Genomic DNA, 23,624 nt, shown 5'->3' on the forward strand with positions numbered 1-23,624 from the left:
CAAAGCAAGGCGACGAAACGGTAAGTGCTTTCTCATTCAAACGGCCGCGCCCGGACCGTATCACAACGACACGAGGAAATACCCGTCGTAGTGGGATTCAGGGTAGGAGGAAACCCTCACTCATGACACGCTTTTGCATCTTTGTTTTGTTATTTACGTGTTTCACGTCATTTGCACAGCCCTAGTGTGAATACAACGGGTTTGTTTGCATGATGGGATTTCTGTTCTGGTGCCAAGATTTTTTGTAACCTGCATCACTTTGGACCGTGCCATACACCATTCGACGCTTTGTTCGCTTTGCTCACTTTTGCCATCACACCCTCACTGACAGGTCAAATATCCCGTCTTACCATCTTACCATCTTGATCTTTGTTTCTACATCTTTACATCTTTCCCTTCTTTCTTGTCAATTTCAAACCTCATCTTATAGTCAACTCTTAACTCATATCGATCTTTTCTTCACTTTTGCAGAACAGATCGGATCACACACACACACACACTCACCAACCAACGCGTCTTTTTTCTTTTCCTTTTCCTCAACCCAACCCGACTAATAGACAAGCTATCACAGCAACCTTCCTCACCTTCACCTTGATAACAATCGACATCGTCAAAATGTCAAGAATCGCCACTACAGCCCTCCTTCTCTCTATACTGTCGACCGGAGCTTACGCTCAGTCCAGCGCAGCCAGTGCCGCTGCGTCAGGTGCGACTGCTGCCGCCTCTGCTGCGTCGTCAGGTGCTACTTTAGCTCAAACTGGTACTGATGTGGATCAAAGTATTTTGACAATGACTGCTACCATCTCTGCCCCTCAAGGATTCTCCATCCCGTGAGTTGGACCACTCTCTCCCTCTCTGTACTTTTCACAGTAAGAATAAACGCAGCGACTCCGCTGGTTGTTTGACGCTCGGATCGGTTCTTAGCGTTTGGCCACTGACATCGTAGATCGGACGTGACATGGTTCGCTGACTAGTATATTTCGCGTATAGAGCCTTGAGCGAACTCACCTCCGGTGCTCCTACCGATTCCACCGTCGCGCTTGACACCACCTACACCGCCGGCGCTACACAAACCGCCCTTTCTGCTGCTCCCGCCCTCCCCACCTCCGTTTTAACCATCGCCAATTACCCCGCCTTGGATGTCGTTCCTCCTACCAACTCCTCGGAGGTCCAAGAATGGTTGAGCAAGATTGATATGTCGAAAGTCCCCACCTACAACACCACTACCGGAGATGTGAGTGATCCCTTCATACGTCACAATCTAATCTATTCTCGATGGAATCATACTAACCTTCATCATTTTCATTCGTTTAGTGCTCTACCGACCCAACAGCCATCACCGACGGACGATGTTGGTGGACTTGTGGTGGATGTACGCGGGATACCGATATCACCGAATGTCCCGATAAGATGACATGGGGATTATCATACGATGACGGACCTTCACCTTTCACTCCCCTCTTGTTAGACTATCTCGACGAAGAGAGCATCAAGACCACTTTCTTCTTAGTCGGTTCCAGAGTTTTATCCAGACCTGAAATCGTCCAATCCCAGTATATGGCCGGCCATCATCTCTCAGTTCACACCTGGTCTCACACCGCTCTTACCACCCAGACCAACGAGCAGATCGTCGCTGAATTAGGATGGACCGCCAAAGTCATCAGGGACGTTACTGGAGTTACACCCAACACTTTCAGACCTCCTTATGGTGATATCGATGATAGAGTAAGAGCCATCGCTGCTCAGATGGGTATGACTCCTATTATCTGGACTTCTTACAAGGAAGGAACAACCGACACCAATTTCGATACCAACGATTGGCACATTTCCGGTGGAACTGCCACGGGAGCTTCATCTTATTCAACTTTCGATACCATCCTTAACGAATACGTACCCAAGTTGGATTCTGGATTCATCGTCTTGGCTCACGACTTGTATCAGCAAACTGTCGATTTGGCCGTCGGATACGTTTTACCTCAAGCTATCGCATCCGGTAAATTCCAATTGAAGTCAATCATTGAATGTCTCGGTAAACCCCTTTCGGAAGCTTACATTGAAACTTCCGCCAATGCCACAACGACTCTAGTCACCTCTGCCTCAGATGGATCGACTTACTTCCAAGCTTCTGTCGGGACCGCCACTGGATCCCTCGCATCGATCACCACTGGTGGTGCCTCTGCTTCCGGTTCCGGTTCCGGTGCTTCTGGATCCGCCTCGGCTTCAGCCTCAGGTTCATCAGGTTCATCAGGATCATCGAGCAGTGCTGAAACTCGATTCGTTGTTGACAAGTTCGTTCCTGCCGTTGTTGCTTTCACGGTGGTAGCTTTGGGTATGATGGTGGTCGCTTAGAGTGGTTGATGACGTATGCGAGAAAAGTAGATATTCATATAAAACTCGGCAGAGGACTGAGGAAAAGGATAAAAGGGATGATTAATGACAATGATGATGACGATGATTTAGATGTCGGATGCAGCGATGGCTTAGTAAATATATATATATATATACCATATCATACATTCATTCATTACTTTTCAGTACTTCGTTCTTTGGAGAAGAATTCCTTCCTTCCTAGTTTTACATATCTCATACCATGTTTTATGTTTGATGTTTTCATCATGAATCTCAATGGACATTTTGATACCTGACGTAGCAATATACAAGTCTGTACAAGTGATTCGTGACTGGGCATTCGATGATCAATGATAATGACACTTTTCTCAATAAGAGTCGAAGTGTGCTGCTCTCTGCATGTGCGTCTGCCCACGAGAATAAGTGCTGAGATTTTAAACGGCATCTAGATGACTGGATTGTAGCCCATGTGTGATTCATTTTCATCGAAATTATCAAATTATAAGAGGTTTTCATGTAACATCAGACCAATGGTCATATTCTAGAAGAGACTATAGAAAAAGTCGTTAGGAGTGAAAAGTAGATCAAAATGAATGAAAGGATTATATGTTGTAGGTTATATAATGAAATGCAGGGTATTATCGATCTCTCATGATGTGATCGAGATCATTGAAAAGGAAAAAGTTAATGGCAAAAGATAAATTAAAGACAGAAAAAAAAGGATGTGTAATAATTTCTAGATCTATAATTTCTAGATCTATATGAGGAACAATCAAATGGTAAATCCCTCTATGAGTCCAGCTACCCACTTGGCCATCATCGACAACCTACTCGTTTCCAAATTACAGGTCAGCTACAACTTGGGAAACATCTCATTACCAAGATTACTCACCTATCAGATTTGACCTGTACGAAATTCAAATCGTTCAACCCCCTCATTCCCACATCCTCTAAAACCTGTTCTCTAGCTCCGTTATTGGTCGTCAAACTGGGACTCGATGAGATACTACTAGCGTAGATCTTACCATGTCCATGATGTTGATGATGCAATGACGTCGAACTGTCGGCAGTAGGTAATCCAGATAAAGAAGGTAATGAATAAGTAGGATCGGATAAGGCCCGTTCGAGTATTATCGAAGTTGATTTTAAGATCGATAGGTTGGATGTGGTAGTTAATGTTGTAATGATTCTCGGTATTAGGATGTCATATCTAAAGGTATGTATGATGTTAGCCATTCCAATTCAGTAAAGATTTGATCCATACGAAATAAAGAAACTCACGCCATGGCTACCACCTCTGGCACCTCGGCACTAGCATCCGCAAGTAATCTATACAAGACCACTTTCTCAACATCCGATCCACCCGATCCATTCAGTAGCGCCACTACCAAGCTGATCAACAATAAAGCAGTAGAATTATCCCTAACACAAACACGAAAAATCAAAATCAGCTGAATCTCTTGTTTGTTCCTATAGTGAAATCGACTCACGGTATGGATAACATATCAAATACCGCTACATTCGATAAGTCCAAATTGGTATCATCAATATCCAATCCAGCAGCTTGGAAGACCCTCTTGACTTCTTCACCTCCTGATCCTGGTCCGGATCCTGATGCGACGGAGGTAGAGAGTAAGGCGATGAAATACGCTATACTTCCCGAGGAGACTAGTAATTCATCTTCCCCATTTGGTCTGGCAGGTTCAGCCGACAGTTTAAGTAACCCCATCAGAGATTCGATGGTCATCTTCTTTGTCGATGGATGTCTGATTCCTTTATATATTATCGCGACTAAAGCGAACGTCGGATCAGTTTCGAAAGATACGCCAGATGTCTGATCTAATTTCTTCGCTTGGTCTATTAAACCCCTTCTAGTATCCAATATAAAATCCATCAAGTCTTTTCCACGTAAGATAGAATGAGGTGTGGTAGTTTCGCTGACGGCCTTCAAAGAAGAACTCATAAGTTCCAAAGCAGGTGCGAATAGCGGTATGTAGCCTAATTGGAGGATCGATACCGCCAACCAGAATAGACTTGCGGCGTACCGACTATCAGGTAAGAGACCTCTGATGATTCTGCTTAGACATCGGAGCATGCTGATCAATAGGACACTATCACCTTCTTGGAAATGAGACAGAGTAGTGCTCATGGCCACCAGGATCTGGTAGACTAGATCGTCATCGACTTCGTCAGATGCGAGATAGCCCAGTACGGTAAAAGCTTGAGGTTGGGTAGCTGGATTATGCTGGAAGCATGTTGCTGCTACTAAACCCATCCATCTAGCTCGCCAAGCATTGGCACAATCTATGAATCGCGTCAGCATGGCATGATTAGAACACTGATAGAAAGCGAGCTTACCGATTGATATAGCACCTGCAGCTAAAACTTCACCTAAGAATCTTGATACTTCCTCTACGCGTTCGAGCAATTGCAAGTCCGTTTCATCCTTCATCGGTAATCCGGATAATTCGATACTTCCCTGCCCTTGCGTCAAACCAAATGCAGCCATGATCCGAGGTTGTTGTATACGTTTCAACAGAAGCTGTAGTGTCGAAGCGTCCATCTCGCCCGAAGTAGGGTTAGAAGCCAAGGATTGTATGACATTGACCAATAGGCCGTAGATCGTCTGACGCATCAAGACGGGACCGGCACCGAGGAGCAAGGTGATTATGTGGGAAATTTCAGGTAAGAAGAGTTGAGTATCAAGAGACGAAGACGGATTGAAGCCTAGAATGAGGGTGATTCGGGATAACGAGCAAATCTCGGGCCACGCTGCGTTTTCGGTTATATGTGCAGACGGTTTGAGGTATGTTTGAGCAAGTGTCTTTTTAGGCGTAAGATCAGCCTCCATACAATGAAAAGATTAGGATTGAGTTCAACAGTGACATACCTTTCGTAGCTTAGCGATCACTTTACCTCTTACAGCCGTCGAAGAAACCGATACCAGTATATCTCCGATGCATTCTGCCTTATCACTGCCGATCCCAGCGTTCACAGCAGAATGAATCAATTCGACGATGACGATATCCGTCAAGCTCTCATGGGAAGTGGTGAGGATAGCCCAAACTTGTTCTTGGATAGCCAGATGAAGACGCTGTGATGGTCCGGATCAGTCAACGTCTCCTAATCAGAGCGTAGATAACGAAGTTGGCAACTTACTCTTCTCTCGGTTACTGTGATCCCGATCAGAGCCCTTACAATCTCTCTGACTTGCCTGATATTTTCCAGTCCATCTTCTTTAGTAGGTCTACTGAATTGATCAAGGTTGACCAGCCATGGCCCAACGTAATGCAGACAAGCGGTTTTCAGCGGAGTATCAGCTTTACTGAAACCAAGCGTCCATTCTTTGAGGAATTCTAATGTCAGGTGAGGAACAGAAGCAGCTAGGGCTTTTGATAGAGTGCCGACGAAAGCTAGAGAGTTATTGGGGATCGATAGTCCAGCTGATAGACGAGAAAACAATTGGGTTAGCAACATTGCGGAGGCAGAAAGGATGATATGCTTACCTGATACCTTTAGAACACGAGATGCCAAATCATACTTGAAGAACTGACATAGCTCGGTCAGAAGGATATAAGCACCCATACGGAGCGTACCGTCACTCGACGAGAGATTGAGCAGAGCGACATTGAGCAAGGTTGCGGGGACGTCACTTGGTCTGAGGGCTCTTTCGCTATTCGGTCCCTCACGTAGTCTTGCCCTAGCTGCTCGGATGATTTGTGCCATCTCGTTACGTCCTGTATCTATTATCAGCCAGTACATATCGCCAATGAGACCGAAGTAGCTTACGTCTGGAAACAAAGATCAAAGTGTCACCCTGACCATATTTAATGACCAGATGATCAGATGGTACACCACTTCCAACGATGATATCGTCAATATCTTGTAATCTGACCACATCAATGACGTATGACCTGATTCCTGATAGAAGTTCCTGCTTCTTCCACTGCACCAACGACGTCAGCTAATACTCCAATACCCCGGACCAAGACAACTGACAGATGCAATTTGTAGAGAATCATGACCCAGCTTCACAACTACAGGCACTTGCATCTCGTGATCCGCCACACAGAGTAGATTCGTAAACACATGATCCGCTTCATATGCCAGAGCCATTGTGTATTCAGGTAGAGCGAGACTAGTGAAAGGGATTGAATCGGCAAGCTCAGACGGACTGCTGCACGCGATAACGTTCTTGCCGATGGCAGGAGCTTCAAGCATTGTCAGCTAGATTGTTGATCACAGCGCGAAATCCAGCTTACTGATAGTGAGGAGCTCCGATACAAGTCTTCTGATTCGTTTCTTAGCATATGAATTTGGGTTATAAATTGCCAAAGTCTGCGAAGGCAAGTCAGCTGTTGCCAAAGTTCAGAAGCGTTCAGCTAACTTACGTGTATGCTAGGTAGGACGCCAGGCGGGAACATCTGTATCGATCTCTTGAGCCATGGTAGAGGAAGTTCGTTGGCGGGAGAGAAGTCGGTAAGATCAATGACGATATCAAAGAAATCGGTGACTTTGTCGAGGATCTGATAGTATGCCATCAGTCGTCATGTATTATCGATTCCTAGGGAGTCAACTCACCGAGAAGACGTGATAAGCTAGCACGTCGTATTCGACCAGAGCCACTCGAGAAACGATGAAGTAGAAAATACGACGTCCGTTCTGTTGCAAGTGTCAGCCGATTACGCTTGAACAGGGACCGATGACTCTCAGCTACTACTCACTTGACTCGCTGGACCCTCGTAGAATGCATCAGCTACACTATCAGTATTTCTACCGGAATTGTGCCGGATGAATCTTTTGTGATCAAATTAGCCCAAATTAGCCAAGTCTGAAGTATCGCATCTTGAGTGGTCAGACTTACTCTTCATACACCTGAGACGTGGCAGATGCACTCAGACCGTTAGTCGTAGGTGGTGGTCCAGTCTTATCCATGATTTTCTGTAGATTGTCCAAAGCACCTTTCCCGTCAAACTCGGTTCTGGCAGATTTGGTAGTGGCAGCAGCATGTCTATAGTGTTTGGGCATATTGGATAGGGAAGTTTCGATCCTTCCTTTATGCTTGAAGACGAATCGGTGACTACACATTCCATCAAGTCAGCTTGTTTGAAATTCATCACAATTGTGAAGCTCACATGATAGCATCATCACCATCAAGATCTTGATATTTCTCTGCATCATCTGCAAAGGCTTTCGTAGCATGTTGGACGTCTATTGTCTTGGGTCGGATCTGGTCAAGATGGTCAGCCTATGAACTAGACCTCTTCTGTACGTTGAAATAGTGTTATACCAATCACAGCGATTTGAGACCATCTTCACTAGCTCAGGATCGTAGAAACTCACAGCAATATCGCTCAAAAACTTGGTGACCTGTCTGATATTATCTGACAAGAAGTTGTTTAACACTTTCATATGTGGTTCCTTGAACACCACGTTATTTGCCAGATTCTGAATCACCTTGGTGATAAGCAATAACGCCCTTCGAGTTTCTCTCGTATCGGGATTGACATCGAGATCGATTGATTCGGGAGAGACGATAGCTGGACAGAAGAATCGCAGAAAGATGAATGATCCTACGGCTGAATGTCTGGAGTCGGGGAAGCGATCATCAACTAGCTCCCAAATATGGTGACATAAGGCTCGGAACATCCTATAGTACCGTAAGTGATGAGCAAAGTGCTGTTCATCGTAGTGAGACAGTAGAGGCAGCTTACAAAGGTACTCTTGGAGTAGAAGAGCATATGAGATCTAACAATGCTTGACACATCAACCGTAGGTGATCGGCATTCTTATCAATATCTTCTGTGCCAGAGGCTTTGCTAGGATCCAGTTCGAAAGAACATTCTGCGGGTTTTTCGATGAGTGATAAGACGAGTGGCTGAAGGGTGGCTCGAACGTAATTACTATCGTCGATAGTGTCAGCACAAAAGCCTTTCTTAGATTACTTGTATTTTTCTCACTTACTATCCATATGTCTTTGCAAAGATAGTCAACATCCTCATTGTGATTGAATTAGCTCTAAACAATTCAGATTCATGATCTACCCAAGTATAGTCAGCATTATGACAAAGCAACAAGGCTTTTGGTACATACTGGTCAAAGCCACCTCTCGTTCGATAAGGGCCCTCATCAATCCCAGTAGCGCTCCTTTACCCTCAAAGACTCTAAACAGTAAAGTCGACAGTTCGTCCACCTCATTACCAGATTGGGGACAGACATCCACCATGGCCAGGGCCATCGCAAGATTAGGTCCAGCCAACAAGTCTAAGTAATTCTTGGTCGAAGTGGACATTCGATTGCCTGATAATCCACCGAATCTCGTTCCTTGCTGTAAAGTGTTGGTGATCAATTGCATGAATGCTGTTCGGAGTATTGGATCTTCATGATATCCCAATGATAAGCAATGTTTCAATCCCACATCGACATTTGCCGAGAGGAGGTTGGATAATGCTAGTATTGCTAATGTGGGCGTATCGTTTGGTCTATTCTCTTTCCAAGTGCTGTTACCATTACCATGTAACGACGACGTATAACCGACTGATTCAGCCTATAAAATACCATGAAAGCTGTCAGCTGCTTGTTCTCACCACGGTATATTTGCAGCTCACCTCCTCAAAGCTTGATCGCTCGAGAACTTTGACAAGATGTAAATAATTCTTGTAGAAAAATCTGGATTTCAATACACCTTGAGAATGATCGGTTTCTTCAGCTGGACTCTTGAGGACCAGTCCTTCTGTTAGGGGTACCATAGCTCTGAGACAAGCGTGATCCAATTCACGTTGGGCTTTACTGGTAGTTTCTACTCCAGATACGTAGACGTCATTGTCCTATCAAGACCAAATTATCAGTACGAAATCCTTGTGTATACTTTTATTCGTGTACATTATCGAATATGTATTTTCATCGATTACGACAACTCACCCGCATAGACTCCAGAGACCATTCACTCATCCAATCCAAGAATGCGTTTCTGAATCTTGCACCATTCGACAAGGAGACATTATCAGGTTTCCTAAGCGAAGTTTCCACCAAATGACAGAATTTTGATTTCAGTCTCAGGGCACTATCGCCTTTTCCTAGTCGATGTATGTACTGGGCTAGCAGGTAAAGTAGATCTCCGAGATCTACTTGGACGGTAGGCACATCGTCATTCGGACCCATACGATCGATTATCAATCTCAAGACGGACACTGCCTGCTCGGCGAAGATGGTGAATGGTTCCGAAACATTCACTCCTGCTGGGCCTATCGCGTGGGACAATAGCCTACAAACGTGCAGGCACACGGTCAGTATGGTCTCGCTCTTGATACGGAGGAGCGGAAAAGCTCACTTGATCATGGGTGCAACAATCATTCGACATCCATTCGTGGGTAGCTCAGACCCAAGAGCATTCTTCACAGTCTCTCTGACATTTACCGAACTGCTGATTAGGAGGTCCACACATTGCTTGATGAACGCTTCGACAGGGACATGTGGGTCAGGAATGGATTGATCGTATGCAGGGGGTAGGACTCCTTTTCCAATGATATCGCATAGACTTGGCGGTGGTCTAGTTTCGTAATTTGCGACGCCGCAGCATGCGCAAAGCCATGCAATGAGGTTTTGCCATTCTTTGGATTCCTCCTATAATTATCCATACTGATCAGCCTGTTCTTGATTGTGTATATTTGCGAGTGATCGGCTTACCTCATCTAGACCATCAATATCAGCTGTCAGACCTCTCCTTCTGACATCTCTTGAAGACATCGTCGTATCGGCTTCAGCAGCGATAACCTTGGCTGTCAATTTCTGAGCGACAGCAGCCAAACCGACCCATAGTCCTATAGTGAATGGCGTAGGTATAGCTAAAGGTCGAAGTGTACGTCTGATCTGTCTTTGCTGCTGCTGACGACCTGTAAATAGTGCTTGAAGTCAGTAAAGACAAACCAAAATCCGGATGTCGAGTACTTACCTATAGATACAGGGAGCGCCGCCAAAGCTTCGAAAGCATTCGCTCGTTTATCCGGCACGAGACCACTTGAAGCCGAAGTCAATTGACCCATGGAAGACATATGCGCCATTCTTGTCAATTTGCCAAAGACAGATAACATCGGTAACGTAAGTGATATCTGCTCGTTATCTGGTCCTGCGCATGTCGTGAATCCAGCAACAGAAACGACCATAGCGGCTGGCTGGGCCATCGAAGAAGGGAATAAAACCTTGAATTAAATCGATTAGCTCCGATTATGACGTTCAACTGATATGGGACGAGTGTTACTTACCGTAGCATCCTCTTCGGCTAGACGTAGGATAGCGGTACTGGTTTCTCTCAGGGCTGTCATGGCAGTTGCCACTTCGTCGGAATCAGCACTGTGGAAAGCGAACAATGTCTGTCTGCCCATATCAAGCAGGATTTGCCATCTATAATATTGTTTTCAGCACGTTAAACTACGATGCTATGCACTGTAACTCACATAGCTCCTCCGGCACTAGTAGCCAACGCTAATAGTTCTTTGTCTGCCACGACCTTTCTCCGTAATTCATCGATCAGAGCACATGCTGTTCTCGAAGCGACAGGAGTGAGAAGATCCGGACTAGGGATAACAGTCAAGGACGACAGGGCCAACAGGAACTGATGTAAACTATCGCTCGAAGATGAAGATTGGTCAGGGGTACATCCGGTGAATGCGAACTCTGGATCGATGGAGTAGAGAGTAAGGATCTCTGTGATTAGATCGGTCTGGCCGGAGGGTAGATCTGGGGTAGCACGTCGACGTAGTGATAGGGATTGAGCGTATGACTATATCATCATACATTCTTAGCGGTAACAGAGAAACCGTGGGATGACTAGCTGACATACCTTAAGGATAGCACGTAACGAAGGTGCGACCGTTCTTCGCAAGTTCGATAAAGGTGAGAACCAAGGTAATCTCTGATCCTCTACAGCTATCACTACGCAAGCTTTGACGGCCACGATCTTATTCGCCTCGATCGAGCTAGTCAGTAATTTCGGGAATAAGGTGGTGCTGATTAATTCGGGGTCGGATTTATATAGCGAGACAAGACCTTCGACAATAACATTTTTATCGAGTACCTCGGACGAGTTAGAAGACCCGAATAAAGCATGCTGGGAGTATGTCAGCAAAGCAAATCACAACGATCTTAGAGTGATATGTTGGCTCACCTTCGCGTCACTTTGTATGTCATGTACCAGACTTCTTACTCCACTATCTTCATGTTTTGGCGATAGAGCCATAGCTGCTTTCATCATGTTCACATAAACCATTGCGCAGGTCTCCATACTTTTACTAGAATGTAATCCTTTTCTAACTCTATCGATGAAAGTCGCTTGGACGGCATTGGATGATCTACCAGCTACTTCACTAGTAACCAATCGAGCGAACAAATCCGGAAGTAAAACCAACAACATACCCAATAAAGGGTAGAATGACCTAGTCCTTCTGGCATTTGATGATGTAAATCCTGAATCTGACAATGACCAAAGTGCGTCAAATAGATTTTCAACTCCTTCCATCTTTCTGTTGGATGTGACAAACGATTCATATTCCATCGGATGAACTTCTGTCCAGTTCCATATACCTTTTCGAAGAGAATTTGATATTGCAGTCTGAGCAGGCCTTTTCACATGAATGAAAGTTGACGAAACCTCTTGTATTGCCTGCGATAATCTGGTTCTATCCAGATTCGACCATTCCAATAGCTTGATTTCAGTCACATCCGGCGATTCTTCAATCGTCGTTTGTAGATATCCAATCTTATTTTTTATACGTGATAGTACTAGATTCCAATTTGAAGCTGATAGGTAAAATATTACTCTTGATGTATACTTCGTCATCTGCGTTATGGTTGTAATGGGAGTTGAACATGATGCAGACAGCAATTTAGGTTTGATAGGTTGTGTTTGCGTTGTACTGGATGAAGAAGGATAGGAATGTTGTTGAATGAATTTCGTACCCAATGTATAGGTGGTATAATTCGATGAGATCGATCGAGTGGAAGACGTCGCTGAACTGGTCCCTAGTCCCTTTGAATCTTTTGTAGGTGCAGGACTTGATCTTTCATGTATGCCAGAGTCCAGTGAGACCAATCTGGTGTATATCAACATTACACCCAGCATGTATCTAGCTAAGACTTCTTCGAACGGATATGGATCAGGCCAACAGCGAGGTAGATCTCCTTGAAGTGGTGGTGAAGCTGCTGAATGAGCTTGCCATGAGGTCGATAGACATAGGTTGAGAATGTGAAGGAGATATAGCTGGGAATGAAGGGTATCTAGGGAGGTTTCGGCGAGGGATGATGGGCTCGTGAACTGGAGGGTATAATTCATTGAATTAGTAATATATTACCAGCATTTGAGCGGAATATATTTCATCATTGATAGTAAATCTTACCTTAGACAACGTTTCTAGAGCTCCCATCAGACTATGCACTATCAGCGCCACCCTAGATCTTGATAATTGCAATAGAGACCCAATCGTGGCTTGGACACCAGGATCCACCTCCATTATCGCCAACCGTATTCCAGAATTACATGGTAGCTTATAACAATATCATCATCAGCTTACCTCGTTCTTCCTGCTCGAGGCCACTTCCACTCACCTTGTTCACTATCCTCCCTACTAGGGAATTTATGACCTTCTGTTCTGGACTATTGTTCTCGGGTCTCATTATACTACTAGTATCATTGATAGAGCCCGTATCGTATGTTGAAGCCTGATACTGAGATTGAGCTTGATTGACGCTCTCCTTCCCACTATTCAGCTGAGATTGGGTTTGATTCTGACTCTGACTCGAGGAGGTATTGGTCGATCGGAACAGACCTGAAGGAGAACTGAATGAATGATGTGGTGATCCACTCCCATTACGTCGCACAGGCATCTTGGATATCTGTATCTCGCTGTTGTTTTCGGACTCGGCTTAGGTGATCCGATGCGATTGAGAGTGGTGACTAGGTACTGAAGTGGGCAGTGGGAGGGGTTATATCATCCGTATGATATCTAGGTACAACATGGGAGAAAGAGGAAAGAGGGAATGAGCTGATGATCGAAAAGGGTAACAGGCTGTCGGTCGTTGTCAGAGGAGGGAGAGTGGTTTCAAACGAATGAGCTTTGACCCTCTGCTGGTATCTTGCTATCTTTGCTGTTGTCGAGGTACGATCCTCTCCTGCTCTGTGCATGAAGAAAACGAACAACGAACAATGGGATACCTCCAGCTGATCTGATCTTTCTCTGTTACGCGTCAGGGCATCAATCATCATATGAAACTCGTTCTACCACGGACCTGATTCAGATGGACACGCTCGGACGCACCCATTCCCGGTCACCGCCGCCATCCACCTCCGCTTCTTCGATCTACGAGTCCATGTCCCTACCAGCAAAGGAAAACAAACATCCCGATATCATCTGGTATCTCGCAACTCATTCACTGGAATCATCATTAAACATCATGGCTCCTTCCCGAGGTGATGGTGACGTGCCATCACCACTGGATCCGTCCTACCCTTCGAAATTGGTACAAACGTGAGCTAATCCCCATATTCCTAAACCTCACCAACAACACCCCATTGACGATCACTTGTGTGCCATGTAGCCTTGACTCTCATACAGGTCCAGTGAATGTGGTAAAGTACAACCACGGTGCGAAATATCTGTTATCGGGATCATCAGATAGGAGTATACGACTATGGAACCCTTCGTTGGGTAAGGAGATCAAATGTTATAACGGGCATGCTCAGGAGGTATTAGCTTTGGATATGTAAGCGGGTTAAAATACTGTGTATCAGTATCAGATACATGGCTAACACAGGCTGCATGCAGTACCCACGACAATGCGAAATTCGCTTCGTCCGGTGGCGATCGAGCTGTATTCCTATGGGATGTACCTACGGGATCAGTTATAAGGAGAATGCAAGGTCATTTCGGTAAGATCAATGCAGTGGGTTTTAGTCCTGATTCACAGGTATTGGCGAGTGGTAAGTGCATTCTTCGTATCTACAAATGACCGTGATTTATTTGTTGGTGTGAGTTGATGGCTGACATAACTGATACGGAAATAGCTGGATTTGACGCTAAAGTCATGTTATGGGATATGAGGTATGTTTTCATCTATGTATCCGACTCTTGTGATATCTTGAAGCTGATAATTCACTTATATCACAGAGCATCCTCTCGTGACCCCCTTCAAACACTCAAAGAAGCATCCTCGACCGTCTCTTCCCTTATCCTCCCTTCCTCTCCTCAAATAATCACATCATCGCATGACGGTTTCCTGCGAACATACGATCTTCGATTCGGTCTATTAACCGAAGATCTAATCGGCCAGCCAATCTCATCCATCAAATTATCCAACTCAAATCCCGAAGAAAGCATATTGATTTCTACCACCCCGATAGGATCGTCTGAGGAAGCAAAGGGGGAGATGAAGGAAGAAGATAAACCGAAATTACGTATATTTGATAGGAAAGATGGATCGTGTTTGCAAACCTTCAGTGGACACGATACGGGTGGGTTAGCTAGGTGGGCAATGGGTTGGGGGTATGGAGAAAGTACGGTGTTGGCTGGGGATAGAGAGGGAAGGATTTGGGGTTGGAACGTTTTGGATGTGAGTGATGAGCCTTTTCGTTGTTTCTATATTATCATGGTTAGAAGAATAAGGAAGGAAAGGAAGATAGGAATCACTGGAATACGGTCTGGAAAAGGAATGACAGTGATCCATTGAATAGATCAATCGCAATGGATTGACAAAGTGTTTGAGAAGATAGAGCTGACTTGGTGTTTTGACAATAGGCCAAATCACTTCCTTCGCATCCTAAACAAGTTCACAAGAAACAAATCACCTGCCTAGAGATAAATCCAAGAGGTAAAGAGATGATCACTTCTTCCTTGGACGGTACCATCAAAGTATGGCACAAATAATGGATCCAGATCCAGATACACTGTTTACTCCCAAAAAGCGAAAGAATGGAGTCAATTGTAATTGTCCATGATCAATAATCAATAATGACGATATCCGATGATCTGGTGTATGAACAGATCTGATCGATCAGTCAATACGTTCTCCCGACTATAGAGCAATTATCAGCTGATAAGACCAAAAATCGTTGAAGTCAATCAACAGAGAAGTCGATGTAGAGTACGGGTGTAGATCACAATGTTCCATATCTTATCTCCTATATGTAATGCGGATTGACCGTAAATATAGACCAAAATAGATACATACTAATTACCCAGCTTATACCGTACATAATTTTGTGACCATCGAGTTTTGTTTTATCAATAAGATCGAAAACATATCCATGCATAAAATCATTGAAGATCGAATTTTGCAGATGATGATGAACAAGATACCAAAAATTGGTTTCTTTCACTCTTTTTCCTCCCCTTTTTCCTTCATCACCCACAGGTTACATCCGCTACTTTCGATTTTTCGTTTGCTTCGAAGAAAGATTGTTATGATGTCATTTCTTTTCACGAATCGACTAATACCTCCTACCACCTCTTCCCCCTCCTCCTCCAGAATTTCCATTCCTAGGTTGATAAGCTGAATTCCCACCTCCGTAAGGATTATATCCTCCTCTTCCTGCACCCGTGCCACCTCCTGCTCCTCCATAACCACCATACCCTCCTTGAGGTGGTGGTACGCCGTAAGCTGGTCTGGGAGGTGCACCATAGGGGTTAGGTGGTGGAGCAGCATATGGGTTGGAATTGCGTGCTGGTGGTGGGTTGTATGCGCCTATACGTCATGAGTCAAGGATCAGTGCCAAATACTACAACAATTACCAAGAATTCAATTCCAACGGAATAGTATAATGGAGGTTGTATGTACATGGGGCTGAGTGCAGGATGAGTGAGATCTTCACTCACTATAAGCTGATCCACCTCCATAACCTCCATATCCCCCCTGACCCGGTGCAGAGTACGCACTACCCGCGGGCGCACCTCCATATCCTCCATAACTGCCTCCATATCCACCATAAGGTGCAGGCGCAGGTGCAGGTGGAGGAGCGTTATATCCACCATACCCTCCTCCACCTCCTCCATACGAAGGTCGAGGTGGATTATAAGCATTTCCAGGTGGGGCATAACCTCCACCATATCCACCTGAAGAAGGGGCAGCACCATGACGTGCCAAATCATTTTGACTCGGTGCAGGATACCCATTAGTCGATCTAGGTTGGGGAGTCTGATGGAATCCACCTCTACCCATTCCAGGTCCACCAGTCCTATTATCTCCTCCACTTTGTCTTGGTCCTCTCCTATGCCCTCCTCCACCACCTCCTCCGCGTCGTACCCAGTCTTTGTCGCTCTCGTTCAACCTTGACGGACCAGGCTTGTACTGTGGTAAGATGACTGATCGATGGGGATGAGCCTGTTTAGGGAAGTAGTATCGAACAGAGATAGAATTGTTATTGGTCAAATCGGGGCATTCTTCTATTTCTGGTATGGGAGATTCAAATGTCGAGTAAGGGATGTAGTTCGGTACAGCTAGGATAGAACCGGTGGCTCCTTCGGACTGTTTGGGGTTGAGAGGGACGGGCTGAGCGTGTAAAGAGTCAGCACTGTAGCATTCTCGTATGGGAGGACGCCATCAACAGTCTTTGACCATCTCTCGCCATATTCCCCAATCGTAAAGAAGCAATGTTGGACAACTCCAACTCACCATGTGGACATCCTTGAACTTCAACCCATACATTTCCGAGCACACCTCGCTCAACCCATATTCCTGCTGATTCGACACAAACATAATATTGTCTCCCCACCTATTCCTAATCCTTTCTTCTGGCTTCAAGTCCTTCTCTTTGCTTTCTAACGCAGCAAGTAATCGATCTTGGTCGATGAACGGTAAGAGGGCAACACCCTGCCATGCCATCTTCTTACCATTCATGTCGATCTCGAAATCTTCGGGATAGAAATCTAAGATTGGGGAATCTTCGTTTATCATTAATTCTTGTAGAGGCTCAGGTAAATGTATTCGACTGTAATGTCAGAAAGATGATATATTAGCTTGCGCCCGATGGAAGTGATACAGTGTATGCTGGATTGCAATAGATATTGTTGTGGTACGGTTATACCATGATGAGTATGTCAAGACAAAAAGGAAACCAGACTCACCTCGCAGCGGGGAACACACCCAGCAGCTGAGCAAAAGGTTTGAATGGTTCACTGATCTCAAATTCAATCTTGAGTTTACCGATATCTTTGAAATCCTGAGCGAAGGGTGCATAGTGATAAGGATAAAACCAATCCCAAGCAGGTACACCTTGGTAATAGTACTCCAGGACCCAACATAATCCTTCCATGTATGATTTTGTTATCCTATTTCCATCACGATATCAGCTAACAATTCGATGCGTGGCAATTGGTGACACCTTGATGCGAAGGGAGACCAAGGTATAACCATCGAGGAATGAGAATGGAGAAGACCCAACTTACTGCTGTATGAACTCAGTGTCCGATAACGAAACCCCAAACTTCTTCTCGTAGTACCTTTCTCTATATCCAGGTTCCCAAAGTTTCACATCATCCTCATATCCATCAACCGTACCATCGGGATTGACCTTGAGTTTCTTCTTGGGGATAGGTTGATCGGCCTCAGGATTAGGTGGAGCATCATTATCATCATCCGACGAGCTACTTGATGACTCGTCATCCTCTTCCGCTTCTTCCTCATCATTCTCGTCCACTTTGGTCCTCTTCCTCTTATTTGGTCTACTAGGCGATTCATCCGCTCCTTCGTCCAACTCAATCGTCTCATCACCTATCGGAGCTTCACCTTCATCTTCATCAGTTACCAAGGCGGGCTGCACGATCTCCTCATCTACACCTTCATCTTCACCTTGTTCTTCCAGTATCTCCTTAGCTTCATCTTTGGGTAACTGTTCCTTCTCCTCATCTTCGGTATTCTCCACCGTGACAGTTTCAGGTTCGTTATCACCAACTAGCAATTCAGCTTTGAGAGCTTCAGCCGCACTCAGATTGGCCATCCGTATAGCTCTTCTATTTTTCACGATATCGGAGTTGGACGCAGTATTCGACATAGCTTTCTTGACTGCGTCTGATTGTTTCTTGTCCGCTTCTTCCTTCGGAACGAGATCAAATGCGGGTCTGGTAGGTAACGAAGGGTGGAGAGGACCTCCACGGGCTGTGAGGGCAGGTTGGACAGCTACGTATTCTTGACCATTCAATTGCATTGTTCCTTTGGGCGGAGAATCGAATCGAGTATGCTGGCCGCCTGCATCACCCTTAGCCTCATTCTGCCGACGATGGTCATCTATTCGTCTTCGCTTGGAATGATGTTCTTGTCGTTCCTCATCTACAAAGAAGACAAACGAGATCAGCTATGTCTCTCAAATTTGTCAAAGAAACGCCAGCTTACCTTCCTTCCTCTTCTGGAAGATTTCATCTTCATTTTTAGCCAATCCCTCTAAGATAACCTGTGCACGATCCAAATTGACCTTTCCATGATTCGTCAAGTACCCTCCCATCCTGGGTAACTCGGCTCTCCAAATCTTGAGTAACACATCGATAGCACCTTCACGGATTTCCAAACTTGGTAGATGAGGTAAGAAATCGTTTCCAACAAAGAAAATCATGAAAATCCAATCATCGATCGCTAATTCGTGGTCGAAAGGGAATGGGACACCGGGTACATTGAGTTCGACAGCTAAATATTCTCGTAGACATGAGACGTCAAGGAAGATGAATGGTTTGGGGTCGACGGGTTTGGCTACTTCCACGACATTTGGATCTTTTGCTTTTTTCTCGCCTAGAAACGTGATGAGATATACATGTTAGCTGGATACATTGATATCTTTGGCTTGTCATTGTTGCAGAGATGGGACTCAGTCGCTTGTGAAAGGTTCAGCTCACCAATACAATTAGCGGTCAAATGACCTGTCTGTCCACAATTCTTACAAGGCTGAGGTCCCTTATTTCCCTGAGCGAAAACATCTTCTCTCAACACTCTAAAGTGAGGTTCATGAGTAGCTAACGAAAGCATGATCAGGTCCGCATCTAAACCATATATGACGTGTGATGTATTGGGGTCCCAAGTCGAATGAGATCTTTGTCTTCTTATCCAGTCCATGATTTTATGTTCACCTTCTCCAGGTACACTTGAATCTGACAAGATGACTTTGAGGTTCTTCCATCCTGGGTCGGTGGAGAGTTTGTGAGAAACCCAGTATTTTAAGGACATTGATAGGAGGTCCATAAACGGGGTTCCTACGGAATTCACCAACGACTGTCAGCATGCTGAGTACACAGAAGATACAGAATCGTAGATGTAGAATGACACAACACTCACCTGGCGTAATAGCGTTCGTATCCCAATGTTTCTGATTCTGCGTTTCCTCCGAGACGGTATGTCCCATAGCTTCAAACATCTTTATCGCTTCTCGCTTCTCTTCAGCTTTGTCCGCCGCTTCTTGAGCAGCTCTGAAACGTCTCGAACGCTGTTGATTCATCTTTGCTCTCGGTGCGACACCATCTTTATACAGAACAATGGTCAGCTGAGTATTGGGCCTATAACTCATACATGGGCAGCTGAATGAGAAAGATAGATATCATACTTACCAATAGCCATCATCAATACCTTCCTGGGCCTGGTCATATTCACGACTCTTTCGGTATATTTGAAAATCTCAACCATCATTTCAGCTTCGGTCTCTGGTGCAGGTTTACCTTCGGGGTGAGTACATGGATGGACGATACCGTTCATATCGACTAGACATGCCCGAAAACCACGTCAGTTTCATCAACCACTAGCCATCATTTCGGCTCCAAACTCTCAACAAGAGCCAGGTAACGGTGACCTTGGATTCAGACCTGTATTAATGAGCGGAAAACATAGACTTACGATACAGGTTATCCACCTCGAACCCATTCGGATTCGGTCCATCATACTGAACAGGTATCTCTTCAATCTCCCCATCCTGCGTCCTAACTTTCTTGGGCGTATCTTCGATTACCCGATTGACGATTTTAGGGTATTTCTTGGATAACCATCTGAACAATGCTGGGACACCCTATGTACATATACGGTTATCAGCATAACAATGTCTCTGAGATTGACATGCCGATGGGGATTTCGACATACCATTTTGGTAGATCAACCGGCGATCACTATTCTTCTACTATGATATCCCAAGAACTTCTGTATATCTTTACACTCAGCCGCTTCTCCCAGATCTGCTCTTCTTAATAAGATGATGAGGTGAGAACGATGACTATATACTTGATATGTATATCAAGGTAGGGAATATAAACGATCGTAACGATGCTTGCTCCTGCTACGAGTACTCTCGATGCTGTCTGTAGAAGCAGATGCTCAGAGTGGCAATCCGTAATTACAAAAATAAACGTTGTAACAATCGGCAATCGCCGCTAATCCCGTTCATGGTGTGGCAAGTGCAGATGATACGACTGATCTACTATTTACATTCATGCATCATCTCATTCATGTACATATATGGTGACCTATGATCTATGGTTCAACAGCCATTGGAGAAGTAGCAGCTGCAGCTGCAGCGGTTTGCGATTCCCTCTCTGCCTTCTTCTTACCCTCGTACTCGTACCACAACTCATTGACATCGTAGTTGCCTATATACGATCACCAAGACAAGTCAGCATGTTCAACGATAAGCTTCTGTGGACACGAGGATTCTTAGATTGGATTGCCACAGGAATGAGATGCTTACCGATAAAGTCCCAACCATCTTGCTTGACATGATACAGATTACATGTGTTACCTGAATAAGCATCCCGATGACCAGCAGCGATGATTGACCTTCTACCTAATTCTTGGGCTTCCTCATCTGTCAAATCCCATCGGTAACCCTATGATATATATCAATATCAGCTGGGTCCTGACCACTGAGATTTTGGTTCACTGGGTTTCCAGCAGCTGAGGATATGGCAGGGAGGAGAGCAACTTACTTGGTCAAGTACACCATAGGCAAAAGTACTACCTGAACCAACAGAGAACAGATCTCCTTTCAGTCTTTGTCCATCATCATCTACATAGAAGATACATGGTCCCGTTTTGTCCCATCCACAGACCATGGTTCCCTAGGTAAGTTGACGAGTTAGTCCTGCTAATTTCTAGACAACAAAACAACAGAGAGCAAGAACGTGTAGGATATAAATGATGATCTCTGTTGAGAAGTGGCTGGATCACACAAGTATTAGGATCAACTTACCATACTCAGTCCCATACCCTTGTACTGATACACAATGTTCGACAATATCTTTGAAGCTGCTGCTACTGAGATTCTCTCCTTGTTTCGTAATTCGTATAATCGACATTGCATACCGAGGTATGTTTCCCTATGATCATTAAAAGTTGTCAGTAATTATACCACACATATTGTAAATGAGAGTGTAAGGGGTGACAACATCTGCCAGTGAACCACTCGTTGGTGGTCTCTGAAGAAAGCTTGAATCTAACAATTTGACACTCACCAGTATTGACAATCAGCAGCACCACCAGCCATAGTACCAAGTAAGAATTTGTTGATCTCGATTACTTTCTTCACCGTCCCAGAGGCTATCGAAGAGGTCATATATCAGCCATTATCAGCATTGACCTCATGTTGAATGATGCATAAAGCTCTAGCCAACTAGGGAACGGGGTCACTCACCAACATAACTTCCAGCAGTTGCTCTTGAATCCACAGCCACTATAACACCACCTTGGAATTTGAACGCCAAAGTGGTCGTACCGTGCGCTATTTTTATCTTGGCTTCGGGGTTGGAGGACATGTTATCTGTGTGCATATCAAGAAACGATGTTGGCTATACGTAACTCATGAGATTAGCGTTTGTCAGTGATGTAACACATTAGTCTCCTATGGCAAAGGCTTGAGGGTGATTACTGATATAGTGGGAAACAATCACACTCACATCAGATACTCTAGGTACGCTCATCCCTTGCACACCACCCGTTCTAGACAAGTTGCCAAATCCAGCCATACTGCCCCATGAAGCAGCGTCGGTACGCTCGAATTCATCGTCCTCTTCTAATCGAGATTGATGGGGTGCAGCGGGTTGTAGCTGGGATAAGACTGAGTTCATGTTGGATGCTTGTATCTCCAGCTGAGCTATCTGATAGAGTAAGTGTGATGATGTTATACCTAGTGTTTAGTAAGTCTACCTGAACAATGCAATGACTGATGTTCTGACAGGCCGCGAAAGCGACGACGAAGATGATGATGAACACCGCGTCGGTGAGGTGGACCAGTAAGCGGTAGATACCTTAAATATGCTACCCATCTACTGCTGGCCATGACCTCCACTCGGGTTCACCAGTGACCGTCATCGATAAAACTCGACATTTCTTGCACCATATTCATACTCGTACATGAGTGAGACTCCTCAGGTATCGATACACCGCGCAACGGGTCAACGAAAACAACATATAACAGCAAAACCAGGGAGAGAATTACACTTATCCAAAATGACAAGATCAGGTTTACAGCAGGATGTGATAAACCTTTACAGACAGTGAGTATCCTGCAAGCCTTGGGTCGACCGACTATGCTAATCGTCGAACTCCTGGTGTCAGGGGAGTACGAAATGCCATGTCAAAGACACCTGTAAGTCTGTCTTTAAACGTGAGGTTCGACATAAGTATACAGCTGATTCTCGTCTATTCGACCGTAGGAGTCGAGACCGAATTTTCTGCTACATCTACGTTACAATTTCCGTCACCCGCAATTAAGGCAGAGGGACTATACAGCTATAGAGCATCAGGTGGGTTATCTACCCATTCGTAATATTTACAATCATCTCAGGTACTATGGGATATCAACCCATCTCTCGCCATAGCTGATCATCTCGATGTTTTCATCCTGCAGCTCCGTAAAATGTCTCGTACCCTCGAAATGCTTTCCGAACCCTCTACTCAGCGCATATCAATCTCACCAGAATGGCAGCAATGGTGGGACGAGGAGGTACGCAGGTCGAGATCACGCCCTTCATCATCTGCCGAATCAGCAAGTAGCACCGGGTTAGAGCAGGCGCCAGGTGGTGGAGTCAAAGCGAAAGAACAAGTATTAAAGAAGGAACAGAGCGGAAGGGATAGGGATCAGTGGGGCGGGAAGTTACCAGGACATGGAGGTACATGAGAATGCTGTGGGAATAGTAATAGTATACCAATGGATCCAGAAGATAACAATACCTCCTTCTCTTGTCCTGGTCGATTGGATGACTTTCCGTTGTCCGCTTGTAAAGTTAAAGGACAAATTGAAATCTCAGCTAAAATCCATCTCGTTCGAT

At 45.0% G+C, this 23,624-nt stretch overlaps 6 protein-coding genes across 6 annotated transcripts; 3 read left to right on the forward strand and 3 right to left on the reverse strand.

The window, feature by feature from the left end:
* Positions 1-615: 615 nt before the first annotated feature.
* Positions 616-2,349, forward strand: V865_004880 (uncharacterized protein; the record flags this gene model as incomplete). Its single annotated transcript, XM_066228655.1, has 3 exons — positions 616-830; positions 991-1,234; positions 1,315-2,349. The coding sequence occupies 3 exons, from the start codon at positions 616-618 to the stop codon at positions 2,347-2,349; spliced, it is 1,494 nt and encodes a 497-aa protein (XP_066084752.1).
* Positions 2,350-3,121: 772 nt separating this feature from the next.
* On the reverse strand, positions 3,122-13,227 carry V865_004881 (uncharacterized protein; the record flags this gene model as incomplete). Its single annotated transcript, XM_066228656.1, has 31 exons — positions 3,122-3,176; positions 3,242-3,559; positions 3,631-3,771; positions 3,840-4,653; positions 4,708-5,173; positions 5,240-5,443; positions 5,509-5,792; positions 5,856-6,086; positions 6,139-6,295; positions 6,349-6,560; positions 6,612-6,687; positions 6,741-6,875; positions 6,931-7,011; positions 7,074-7,146; positions 7,214-7,429; positions 7,485-7,579; positions 7,693-7,999; positions 8,064-8,252; positions 8,314-8,389; positions 8,443-8,896; positions 8,958-9,176; positions 9,271-9,613; positions 9,680-9,972; positions 10,036-10,241; positions 10,301-10,547; positions 10,611-10,749; positions 10,803-11,128; positions 11,189-11,455; positions 11,513-12,658; positions 12,741-12,887; positions 12,949-13,227. The coding sequence occupies 31 exons, from the start codon at positions 13,225-13,227 to the stop codon at positions 3,122-3,124; spliced, it is 8,196 nt and encodes a 2,731-aa protein (XP_066084753.1).
* Positions 13,228-13,794: 567 nt separating this feature from the next.
* On the forward strand, positions 13,795-15,263 carry V865_004882 (uncharacterized protein; the record flags this gene model as incomplete). The annotated part of the gene is made up of 6 exons (XM_066228657.1): positions 13,795-13,868; positions 13,939-14,103; positions 14,166-14,320; positions 14,405-14,441; positions 14,508-14,949; positions 15,135-15,263. 6 exons carry the CDS (start codon positions 13,795-13,797, stop codon positions 15,261-15,263), a joined length of 1,002 nt encoding a protein of 333 aa, XP_066084754.1.
* A 563-nt stretch (positions 15,264-15,826) lies between these two features.
* V865_004883 (5'-3' exoribonuclease 2) lies at positions 15,827-20,448 on the reverse strand (the record flags this gene model as incomplete). Its single annotated transcript, XM_066228658.1, has 12 exons — positions 15,827-16,080; positions 16,212-16,448; positions 16,545-16,884; positions 17,008-17,323; positions 17,460-17,663; positions 17,781-18,660; positions 18,724-19,113; positions 19,218-19,571; positions 19,654-19,836; positions 19,923-20,072; positions 20,206-20,374; positions 20,422-20,448. 12 exons carry the CDS (start codon positions 20,446-20,448, stop codon positions 15,827-15,829), a joined length of 3,504 nt encoding a protein of 1,167 aa, XP_066084755.1.
* Positions 20,449-20,832: 384 nt separating this feature from the next.
* On the reverse strand, positions 20,833-22,421 carry V865_004884 (proteasome subunit beta type-5; the record flags this gene model as incomplete). The annotated part of the gene is made up of 7 exons (XM_066228659.1): positions 20,833-20,948; positions 21,047-21,185; positions 21,285-21,416; positions 21,548-21,674; positions 21,810-21,894; positions 21,989-22,142; positions 22,251-22,421. 7 exons carry the CDS (start codon positions 22,419-22,421, stop codon positions 20,833-20,835), a joined length of 924 nt encoding a protein of 307 aa, XP_066084756.1.
* Positions 22,422-22,803: 382 nt separating this feature from the next.
* On the forward strand, positions 22,804-23,473 carry V865_004885 (uncharacterized protein; the record flags this gene model as incomplete). The annotated part of the gene is made up of 4 exons (XM_066228660.1): positions 22,804-22,850; positions 22,912-22,942; positions 23,010-23,099; positions 23,204-23,473. 4 exons carry the CDS (start codon positions 22,804-22,806, stop codon positions 23,471-23,473), a joined length of 438 nt encoding a protein of 145 aa, XP_066084757.1.
* Positions 23,474-23,624: the final 151 nt, after the last annotated feature.

This window comes from Kwoniella europaea, chromosome 1 (assembly GCF_036810445.1).
Source record: "Kwoniella europaea PYCC6329 chromosome 1, complete sequence".
Taxonomy (NCBI): domain Eukaryota; kingdom Fungi; phylum Basidiomycota; class Tremellomycetes; order Tremellales; family Cryptococcaceae; genus Kwoniella; species Kwoniella europaea.